This window comes from Leopardus geoffroyi, chromosome B4 (assembly GCF_018350155.1).
Source record: "Leopardus geoffroyi isolate Oge1 chromosome B4, O.geoffroyi_Oge1_pat1.0, whole genome shotgun sequence".
In the NCBI taxonomy this organism is placed as follows: domain Eukaryota; kingdom Metazoa; phylum Chordata; class Mammalia; order Carnivora; family Felidae; genus Leopardus; species Leopardus geoffroyi.
The window spans coordinates 4,712,010-4,723,554 of record NC_059341.1 but is presented as its reverse complement, the minus strand read 5'-3'; the positions used below and the strand labels follow the sequence as shown (position 1 = coordinate 4,723,554).

Sequence of the window (11,545 nt, the reverse complement as noted above, 5' to 3'; positions counted from 1 at the left end):
CCCAGGCGCCCCATGGGCCCCTCATTCTTAATAATTCAGAAGCCGCTCAGGATTTCGGGGTAGTGACAGGAGAGCACTGACCCGAGCAGCATCCAGCCCAGACACCCCCCCCCCCCACCCCGGAACGACAGAGGGAGCTTTTCATCACCTCATTCTGCCGCCCACCTTCCTACGATGGTGCTGACGCCTCTCACTGGGCTGTACTCGGCCACCACGCATCCACGCGGCTCGCTTGCTGTGGACACCGACTCTGGCCGGGCTCTGTGCCAGGCATTCAGCCGGAGGGGTGGCCGCTCGGCGGGGACACGGGAGACCAACGGGTCAGGCTGATGTCACCAGATACATGCAGAGGCCACAGATCTGCTGCGAGTGCCCTGGACGACAGAGAGAAGGTGCTGATCTCACCAGGAGGGTGGGGGATGGGAAAGTCAGCCTTCCCAGCGGATGAGACACCGGAGCCGAGTTTGTGAGGACGCCTAGAAGGTCGTCGCACAACGGGGAGGCAGAAGCACGTGGTGTCTTCTCCCACGCTGTTCCTTCAGCCGGGGAACAGCAAACCCAGGCCTGCCCACCTCCTCCCCACCCACCGCATCTGCCTGGCCGCCTTCAGGACCGGCCGCGGCGGGGCTGGGTGGCTTCCTTCTTCCCCGCAGGTCCCTGCCCCTCCGCGCCCAGCACTACAGGCCCCTCTCCTCTACGCTCTCAGACCCCTTCTCCATCCGTCTCTTGTGCAATCGTGTGCTGTCTGATCTGCACCTGTGTCCCCTGAAGCCTAGCACACGCGCGCACACGCGTTCGATGACATCGGTTGAAGGAGTGACACAGCGTTGGAACACGAGTGTGGTCTGACCCGGAGCTTTATTCTTAGAAGTGCCGTGTTCAGGACGGGGACGTGTGGCCCCATCGCCACGGGCGCCGGTCAAACGCCGCTGGGGTCCGGCGACGCGTCACCACGAGGGCTTGAGAAAAGCTGACATGGGTCAAGAGGTGAGGGGGTCTGAACACGTGTCATCCAAAGGAGCTCTTGAAGGAGTTAGTACTGCTTACCCTGGAGATGAGGGGAGGCTGCAGGCGGGAACGCGATCGTATCCGCAGCGCTCTGAAGGATGGACACCCGGAGATGTGGGAACACGTACCGTCCCCTGCTCTGGAATCTGCCTAGAACGAAGGCAGAAGGAAAGAAAGGGCCAGTGAGTGAAGTCGTGCGGAGGCACATTTCAGACCCCACAAAGAAACGCTTTTGAAGTATCAAAGTTACCCGACCGCTGGACAATTGGCCTCGAGCTCTCCTAGATGGACGCGTTCCGAGGACGTACGAAGTTGCCACCTTTCCGGGATGCTGTCCCTTTGAGGCCTTTGGTCCCGGGTGGGAGATTAGGCCCGATAACCTGAGACAATGAGCAGATCTGAGGCTCTACAAGGGGACGTGTCTATCCCCACCTCGGGCCTGTGTGTGTCCGCGCACAGGGACGGAGAGGCCGCACCCCGGGCCTCGCTGGGCCTCGTCACGCTGACTACCCCCCGGCGTGCTGAGCCAGGCTTCCGACACCAGCAGCCGCTCCCGAGTCAGTGACGCAGCGGCAGAATGCATGGAAAGCCTTGCCCTGCACCGTGTGGAATGTTCCTCCCCCTCTCCTTCCTGTCTACAGCTTCTCCAGAGCCAGGGGCGTCCGACTGGCTGAGCTGCCCACGGAGCCCGGGAGGAAGTCAGTTCCGCACGGGCCCCCAGCAGCCGTGCTGGGGCTCAGAGGAAGAAAGGGGTCCGCGAATACGTCCAGCCTCCCTCTGGAGACCTATTTGCTGGCATTGCTGTCACAAGCCACCTTGGCCCCGGGGGCCGTAAACACCTCACATCTGGAGGCCGCAAGCCTGAGATCTGGGTGTGGGCGGCCCTGGCTCCTCCTGGGGCTGCTCTCCCGGGCGCGCAGACACCGTCTTCTCCCCGTGTGCTCACATGGTCGTCCCTCTGTCTCCAGATGTCCCCTTCTTGTAAGGACGTCAACAGTATTGGATTGGGGACCCACCCTAACGTCCTTGTTTTAACTCGATTGTCTCCATAAAGAGCATGTCTCCAACTAAGGTCTCATTCTGAGGTCTGAATTTGCGGGGGGCGGGGGGGGAGGACATCATTCAACCTGTAATAGAGGACATGTGTCTTTTCCGATTGCCCATCACCTGGACCCTGCGACGTGACTTTGGGTGGGAGGCAGGGCTCTCCCTGGGCCGGGACGTTGCCCAGCTGTTCTGTACGATGACAGAGGCCTGGGCCCAGCTGTGGCCAGAGAGACACCTGCACAGAGTGCTGTACTGATGCACATCTCCTGTCATAAAGGTGCGGCCGGAGCATATTCTATCCTGGTGACGTGGCTGCCTCTGTTTCCCAGGAGGAGCAGCGCCCATGCCCACGTTCACCGCCAGCAGCGGGGCGGGAGGGCGAAGAGGTACCCTGGGTTGTGGGGCCTCAGAGAAGCTTCTTGGTGGCGGTGCTGAAGGGGGAGCTCGGAGCCAGTCAGACCCAGCTTCGAACTCGAAGGTACTAGACGTGTGACTTTGGGGACGTTGTTTGAACGCTCGAGGTCTCAGTCTTCCCTTCTCTGAAATGGGCTCATAAGCGTAGCTGCCACACCGCCCGTTTTGAGGCGGAAATGAGTCAGGGCCGCTCATGCAGCATTTCAGGGGGTCCTGGTCCCGGGGTCGGGGGAAGGGGGTCAGCATCTCCCTCAGAGTGAGCCGTGCCTCTATCGCAGGGAAGCCGTCCAAACTGGAGTCTGGGGGGCATGTAGTGACCTGTAGATGAGACCAGCTCAGCGGGGACTGAGAGGGGCGAGCCCCGCCTGTGGCTGGCAGGCTTGCATGGGCTGGTTTTTGGGCCGGGGCGGGGGGGGGCGCAGATGCTCGGTTACTCCAGCCCTTCAGGGCAGCACGAGGTGGCCAGCCTGCACCTGCCCAACATTTAGCTCAGGTGTTTCCCCTGCTTCTGGGCCAAGTGCCTGGCTCCTGTCCCCTCCCTGCTAATTCGGAACACACTAGAAAGCAACGGAAGACCCGAGAGAAGGTGTTTGGGGGACTGTGCAAGAACCTCGTTGCTGACCGTCCCTGTAGGTACTTTCTCCTGGGGGTGTGGACACCGTGTTGCCCTCCCCAGGTCTATCCGAGCCTGACTCCCATGGCGCATCCCCGACTGTCCCTTCCTCCCGGCGCCCAGCACTTGGCAGGAGGGCCAGGGAGGGTCCTTTCCGGTTCCGGGTCCGACTCCCTTGCCTCCTCTGGGTGGGTCCAGGCTCCTGGCTGTTAGGGAAACAACCACCAGAAAAGCAGATGGTGGGAGGTCTGCAGGTGGGCGGGGCCCAGATCTTCCTCAGAAATCTTCTCTTTGTTTGTGCTTTGCCTTTTGGGGGAGAAACACACCCTGTCTCCCCCACTGCTTCCATTCACCGCGGGGCAGTCCCTACCTCATACGTGCATTTTCATTTTAAATTCTCCAACGGGCACCAGAGAGTCGTTTTTTAGCTGGCTGGCTGGGGGAACCTTTGATCAGCCCCAGGAATCCGTGAGGATCAACAGAGGCCAGCAGGGCTGGGCTGTGTTTGACTTAAAATTGGAAACACAGGAGTGGTTTTATATAGTCTGGGAGGTCTAGGAGCCCCGAGCGCTGATTTATGAGAGGCTTGGTATGAGAAGCCTATGGTAATATTTATAAATTCCTTCCCCAGGGCTGGATGGAATGTTCTTCTGAAACTGCGGTCAGATAGCACCTTTTGGGGGGAGGAAGGGAGGTTAGGTCCAATTCTTCAGTGATTGAAAAAAAACAGGGAATGTGGGGGAGGGATGGCTGTTCCTCAGAGACTCTGCAAAGGAAGCTGGGCTACAGGGTCCCCACACCCTCCGGGACGCTCTCTAGTCCAGGACCTTGCAGGGGCTCCTCTCTGGCGCTCCAGAGCCCACGTTGCCCCCTGCCTGACCTCCTGCAAGGCCGGGGACCCACATATTATGGGGACCACAGTTTACAGATATCCACCTTGGTGTCAGGGGACACGAGACAGGTCCTGGCCTGGCCGTGTGGGAAGGACGAACAGGAAGGATGACAGAGGGGACGTGTGGAGGGGGCTGAAGACAGACACAGGTGTACTGAGGGGCCCGAGCCTGACGAGTGACACAGGACGCACCGAGTCAGAGCCATGTCCCGCATGGAGGTGGCTGCCGGGAGGGCCCAGTGTGCCTTCCAGGCACGGCCAGAGGCTCACACGCCCACGGTGGGTTTTGGACCACCAGCCAAGGCAGGGGACCCCACAGAATCAGGGAGCCCCTGCCCAACCGCGTCCCCTCGGGCTGGTGTCCCTGTCCCTAATCCCTCAGGCTGGGAGAGGGGCTGAGCCATGTGGCCCAACTGGCTGATGACCTTGCTTGAATGAGAAGGGACGATGGTGAACGTGTTTCAAAAAGTGTATTCAGGAGAGTAAAACCAAGGGAAGGGGAGAGGAGGGAACGTTCTCAGCTCTGGCCCACCTTGACCTTGCCGCCTCCGTTTCCCACCTATGAACAGAAGAGAACCCCATTTATACCAGTGATCTGCGTCTGAGGGATCCTGGAGGGTGTGTGTCCTACCTGCTGCTTGGCGTCATGATGGAAGTGATGGAAACGGCAGGCGGTGGTTTGGGGTCTCTGGGGGTCTCTGGGGGTGGTGGGGAGCTTGTCACCTTCTTTCCAGCCTGCCTGGGCCCTCACCCGCAGCCCGGCTCCGGGAACACCTGAAGGAGGGTCAGGGGCTCATCAGGAGGTCTTTGCACAACCGCTCGCTCCTGCGCTGGCCCACGGACTCGCCACGGGAGCCCCCAAAGCCCGTTAAAATGCCCACAGGGCGGTTCCCACGAGACGCCTGCGATTGTAAGACCTGCTTCGGCTGAATCAGCGGGAGGCTGGGTGGAAGGCGCACAGAGACGCCTCGTCCCCTTCTAGCTGTGTGTCAGCAGGCACACAGGTCCCCCATACTCGCAAGGGCTGAGCTGGGCCGACAGCGGGAAAGCAGGGGTTAAATGCCCACTCTCCAGCCGGGCCCACGCGCCACAGCGGGGACCTGGTTGACGCTGAGCGCGGTGGAGGAAGACCTCTGAAGCCAGCCGGTCCCTCACCTGCCCCTTCCCTTCCTGAAGCATTTAGGAGGTGGAATCCTTTTGTCCCTGGAGGGTGACGTCAGTGTTCCCCCTGGCAGGTGGGACCATCATGCACGTCTGAACCGCCGCGGTGACGGCTGGCAGGGCGCCCCGAGGGAGCGGCGGCCCTGACATCTGGACGCTCCGTCCGGCACGTGGACGTGTTGCCAGTGCACGACCTGTAGGCGTTCTGCCAATCCCGGCGGTCGGGGGCTGCGGGGAGGCTCAGCTCCATCAGGCTCAGCCCCCGGCCCAGCCAAAAGGGCCCGCAATCAGGCCCGCCCTCCTCCCCCACGCCGGGAGGGCCTTCCCAGCTGCACTGCGTTGGGGCATTCCTGCCCCAGACCCTGCCTCAGTGTCCTCTCGGCCCCAGCCCCTTCCCGCCTCGTCTTTTCCCTTGGACTCAGGGGCGGAAGTTCTTCGGTGGAGGCCAAGGCCAAGTCGCCAGGCCGCACGGAGAGTTAGAGCTGCAGGGATCTCCTAAAGGCGATGGCAACAGCAGCTGTCACTTATTAAGCGCCTACTGCATGCCGGGCATGTTAAGGAGATGATTTCTAACGCTCACAGGTGCTCGAGAGAGGCACTATCAGAGTCCTCAGTCACGGCGGAGGCGAAGGGGCAATGGAGAGGCCGCGCGGTGTGGCCGAGGGCACAGCCCTGCGTGCGATCCCGGCCCTGTCACCTCCCAGCTGTGGGGCATCCGGCAGATTTCTCAAGCTCCGCATGTCTCAGCTTCCTCGTCTGCGAGACGGGGAGGCCGCTGACGCAGCTCGTGCACAGGCTGGTGGCGGGCTCCTGTGCCCGCAGGGTGCTCACGACGGTGCCCAGCGCCCAGGAGGGGCTGCGGGAACACCTGCTAGCCTCACGGAGAAGCAGAGCGCTCCGGGCCGTCAGCAGCCAGCTGCAGGCACAAGCCTGGAGAGTCCGGTCTGTCCGGCCCTGGTGCCCATGTTCTTCATTGTACACACGAGGAAACACGCGTGGCGGGGACGGGGTGTTGGGGGAGAGGACTTAAGGCAAGATGGGCCAGGAGCTTTGTGACCCTCCCAGGGCCGACAGCCATTGCGTGAGCTGATGAGAGCCTCGGGGCAGCATCCACGGCACCAAACACCGCCTCAACCTGGGCAAGGTCCCTCTGACCCCCGGGTGATCCAGTGCGGCCTCTGGGGGATGCCAGCAAATGCGGGAATAACCATCTCAGGGGCTGGACAGGTGGTTCGCACCTCCCCCCGCCCTGGTCCTGTACCGTCCCCCCTCCCCCCCCCCCCCCCCCCCCGTCCTGTACCGTCAGAGCACGGCGCATCCCGGAGACCACAGGTGACAGAAACCCACCGTCAGGCTGCCTTCCCACCTGTAACCCGCCCGGGTCTCCAGGGCTCTGTGCTGCCTCTTAACTGCTCTTTGCTACTGACTTCTCCATTTTACTTGAAATAAACATTCAAGGTTTGCCCTCCTTAGGCTTCTCTCTTTTCATTATGCTCTCCACTGCTGGGTTTCATCGCCTCTCCAAAACGCACAAAAATGGAGACCCCGCCTCATTTAAACCCTGGACTAGCAACAAGGATCGTTTCAGCGGAGCCAGAACAGAAGGAGCCACGACGGGGACGCAAGCGTTTTATTATCCCCCGTGGTTCCCTCTCCCTCTCGCTCACATTTCCCTCCGTGAAGCTGAACAGGAACGTGTTACAACTGAGCCCAGCTTTACTCCCGGCCTCAAAGGATGAATCGCAGACAAGCATGCGCCCGGTGGAAAGAGGTGGTGTCTCCCAGGAAGCTGGAGCTCAAGTGTCAATGTCTCCGTCAGCCTCTCTCCCCGGGCCGGGCCCCTCCCGCCCGCAGAGGGAGCCTTCCGGCCACAGAGGCTCTGAAACCCACCCTGGGCGCTGGGGTTCCCGCTGCCCCCCGGCCCCAGTGCTAAGCGGCCCGCAGGTCCCAGCCCAGAGGGCTCTGTGACGCCACGCTGCGCCCTCCCCAGGTCACCGTCAGGGCAGTGACGTCACTGCTACTCCTGAGTTTCAGAGGCACCTGGCGTTTGCTGGGCTCGAGGGTGGCCCGTGTCATTCCGGCTGAGAACAGGCCGGGGGAGGGTCAGCAGGAGAGAAGGGGACAGAGTGAGGTGCAGGGAGTGGGGCGGAATCACCCGGGCGGGGGAGGAGCAGAGCCCAGGCGGGCGGGAGGGGTGCAGGGAGCGATGCCAGGCCGAGGTTCCCGCCCGAGCCGGAGGCAGAGCCCTCGGCCAAGCCGGGCGGCCCCTCACTTGGAGACCAGCATGTGCACGAACTCCTCGTAGTTGACCTGGCCGTCCCCGTCCACGTCGGCGGCCCGGATCATCTCGTCCACCTCGTCGTCGCTCAGCTTCTCCCCGAGCCTGGTCATCACGTGCCGCAGCTCGGCCGCGCTCACCAGGCCGTTGCCGTCCTTGTCGAACACGCGGAAGGCCTCCCGGATCTGCTCCTCGCTGTCCCTGCCCCTCAGCTGCCGGGCCATCATGCCCAGGAACTCAGGGAAGTCCACGGAGCCATTGCCGTCACGGTCGATCTCGCCCACCATGTCCCGGAGCTCGGCCTCCGTGGGGTTCTGGCCCAGGGACCGCATGACGGTGCCCAGCTCCTGGGTGGTGATGGCGCCGTCCCCGTCCTTGTCGAACAGGCAGAAGGCCTCCCTGAACTCGGCCACCTGTTCCTCCGTCAGCTGGTCGGCCATGGAGGAGGGAGCGGTGGCAGAGGCCGGGCTCCGGGGGACAGGTGGCCGCACTAGGGGCGCCGGCTGGCTGGCCGTCTGGCCCGGGCTTGACTGGCGGGCGCTTAAGAAGGAGCAGGGCTCCGCTGGCACCCCGACTCCCCGCCCCTAGGTTGCCCGGGGCCGGGCGCTGTTGGAACAGGAGTCCGGCACCAGGAACGGGCCGGTGGAGGGTTGGGCTGCGGCCAGCGCCCGTGTGCGCGCACGCGCGCGTGTGTGTGTGTGTGTGTGTGTGTGTGTGTGTGTGAGCTGCTCCCGCCCGCCCCACTGGCAGCTGTTGGGAACCCCCCGCGGGGACTCCCTGTCCCCTCCTCCTGCCCCATCTCCCGACCCTGCACTCAGGGCAACAAGCAGTTTCCCTTCTGGGAAAGTTCGGGCAGGATGAAAGGCAGAGGTTGCCTTGGCCGGAAGGGAACTTGTTTCCTTGTCCGGATTCCCAAAGCCTGAAAGCCCTCGCTTTCCCAAGAGGGTTTTCAGAGAACGAACAAAGGCTTTCTCCTTCAGGTGGAAGCAGACTGTCTTCTCACCTTCAGAAGAAACATGAATGGATAAGGCTTTCCTCCAATGTGTTCACTCCTCGATACGTATCGAGGGCCTACTGTGTGCAAGTATTGTTCTAGAAGCTGGGAATAGAGCCAGGGACAAGACAGGCAACTCCCAGGCCTCCAGAAGCTCGTATTCCCTCCCGGAGACAGCTAGCTGGCGAGTAAACCAAACAATGAGATTCGTGGATGTTGTGACAGGTGCCATGAAGGAAGACACGGGGGTGCTGGCAGGGAGAGCACGGACAGGTCACCTCCACAACGGTGGTCAGGGAAGGCTTCTCTCAGAGGTGGCACTGGAGGGTGACCTGAAGGGAAGGAGGTGCCTTCCCGGCAGGCAGGCTGAGCAGGCTCAAAGCCCACGCGGTGGGTGGGGAGAGGGCGTGGCATGGCCAAGGGACAGAAAGGTGGCCAGTGTGGCTGCAGCCTGATGGATGAGGGGAGAGAAGGACATGAGGAAGGGCACACAGAGGCCTCCTCAGATGCGGTGGGGGAGTCACGTTCTATTCTCTGATGAATGGGAAGACGGGCAAAGACATGTCTGAAAGTCTGGACCTGGGTTTTGGGGGAGAGGAGCAGAAGAAAGGGGGTATTTTTAAGAGTAGATGGTCTCAAGAACGCAAAATGGGATGCTCACCGAGCACACATTCCTGCCCCCAGGGAGCCTAGGGAAATGACCACCCACCTAGTGACAAGAGGCCACGCTGCCTGTGGGAACCCATGGAAATCCAAACTGGGAGAGACCCTCAGAGAACCACCATGATGCGGCAGGAGACGAGCAAAGGAGGACGACACCACCAGACTTCCTGTAAAGCCACAGTAATCAAGATGGCGTGGGACTGCCAAAAAGTGGACACAGAGATTAATGGAACAGGACAGAGGGCCCAGAAATAGATTCGCAGAACACAAGCGACTAAGGAGCAAAGGAAATACAAGGTAGTCTTTTCTTTTCTTTTTTTTTTTTTTTTTTAATTTTTTTTCAACGTTTATTTATTTTTGGGACAGAGAGAGACAGAGCATGAACGGGGGAGGGGCAGAGAGAGAGGGAGACACAGAATCGGAAACAGGCTCCAGGCTCTGAGCCATCAGCCCAGAGCCCGACGCGGGGCTCGAACTCCCGGACCGCGAGATCGTGACCTGGCTGAAGTCGGACACTTAACCGACTGCGCCACCCAGGCGCCCCCAAGGTAGTCTTTTCAACAAGCGGTGATGGAACAGCTGGGCGTCCATGTGCAAAAAAAAAAGTGAATCTGGACACAGACCTTATGCCCTTCCCAAAAAGTAACCCAAAATGGATCACAGACCCACATGGGAAATGCATAACTACAAACCTCCCAGATGATGACATAGAAAGTCTGAGTGACCTTGGGCTTGGCAATGACACCCAGCTCATCCAGTTTGGGTCTGGGCTGGGTTTACATAGGACGCCAAAGGCGTGATCCATGGAAGAATTGATGAGCTGGATGTTATGGTCTGACTATGTCTTCCCAGAATTCATAAGCTGAAATCGCACCCCCAAGGGGATGTAGTCATGAGATAACACGAGGGCAGTAGCAGGAGGCCGAGGAACCACTGGGCACAAGCGTGTAAGCGACATGGTGTCCTGGAGAGCCAAGGGCTAGCATCGTGGGAGAGCTCGTGAGACAGTCCCCGTGACGGACGCATACGTTCTCGCTTCCTGCCTACTTCACCCGCGAGAGGATAGGTGGCCGATGGGTGTCTGCAAGTTTCTGGATCCTGGTACTGTGGCTCCAACATCCAGCCCTCGCCCTAAGCGAGTTCTTCAAAAAGGCACGTTGACAGAGAGCTCAGTAAGGATTTTAAACAAAGGTACTCATGACTCACAAAGGACAGTGCTGGGATGGGCTAAGCTGTGGCAGCCTCACTGGTTAGGAACCTCGCTCTTATTTCATGGCTTTCTGTCATCCTCTCCCTGCAGCCTTCCCCGAGAATACATTTTTGATCCTGGGACCCATCTAAACATTTAAAATGATCGAGAATGCCAAAAGGCCTTTGTGTATGTGGGCTACACCAACCAGTAGGTTCTGGAGTTGAAATTACAACCGGAAAAAAATTCAAGTATCTAGCTATATTTTTCTACATTCATTTGTAACTTAAAAAAATAGGAGTAAAAAACTCATTGCATGTTAACAGATATACTGTAGTTTTATGAGAGATCTATTTCTAAAATAAAAAATAATAATTTTAATTATTAATAAAACTAATAAATTATTTATTAAATCTTATTTATTAATTAATTGTTAATAAAACTAATAAAAACAACTTCGCAAATCGCTTCGTGTGTCTGTTTCTGCTGCACTGGTCTGTGGGAGGATGTTCCGATATAAAGTACAGACTAACCCAGCTTCACACGGATACGCAGCTGGAAACGGAGAACGTCTCAATGACTCAGGTATCGGCGGGTATTTTTCTTCGGTACTATATCAACATTCGACGAGTGGTGGTTTCTCAAAGGTTAGCTGCAGTGTGGGATCCGAAGCCACATCAATGATCTTTCTCGTACTGTCACGTTAAAATCCATTGGTCACTCTTGGGCTTCGTGATTGTGTCATGCTCTGCTTTGTTCCTTTGGACAATATTGGTTCACTGAGTTCTGTAGATCTTCTGAATGTTGACCCGTTGCAGATAAAATTATAAAAATCTCATGGGGCACCTGGGTGGCTCAGTGGGTTGAGCGTCCGACTTCAGCTCAGGTCATGATCTCACGGCTGGCAGGTTTGAGCCCTGCATCGGGCTCTGTGTTGACAGCTCAGAGCCTGGAGCCTGCTTCTTATTCTGTGTCTCCCTCTCTCTCTGCCCTTCCCCCACTCATGCTCTGTCTCTCTCTGTCTCTCTCTCTCTCTGTCTCAAATATAAATAAACATTAAATCACATTCATTCATATCACCAACAATCCTATTAGGAAAGTATCAGAAAGTCTCAAGCTCACAGTGACAGGCATGGAATTTCCAAAATTCTAATTTTTATTTGAAAGCTCAAATTTTATCATTGACAACAAAGGCTATCGATGGTTTTTCTTAAAGTGACAAGCTCACTTCATCCATTTTTGAAAAAGAATGTCTGCCAAATACCAAGTCTGGAGCAACCGTATGG

General features: G+C 58.5%; 1 protein-coding gene and 1 long non-coding RNA gene across 2 annotated transcripts; both read right to left on the bottom strand.

The window, feature by feature from the left end:
- Positions 1–839: 839 nt before the first annotated feature.
- Positions 840–2,456, bottom strand: LOC123590538. The gene is made up of 3 exons (XR_006708830.1): positions 1,259–2,456; positions 1,048–1,158; positions 840–970 (listed from the first exon to the last, which is right to left on the bottom strand). It is a non-coding gene; the product is annotated as an uncharacterized LOC123590538 (long non-coding RNA).
- Positions 2,457–6,751: 4,295 nt separating this feature from the next.
- LOC123590535 (calmodulin-like protein 3) lies at positions 6,752–8,057 on the bottom strand. Its single transcript, XM_045463781.1, has one exon. The coding sequence runs from the start codon at positions 7,851–7,853 to the stop codon at positions 7,404–7,406; it is 450 nt and encodes a 149-aa protein (XP_045319737.1). The 5' UTR covers positions 7,854–8,057; the 3' UTR covers positions 6,752–7,403.
- Positions 8,058–11,545: the final 3,488 nt, after the last annotated feature.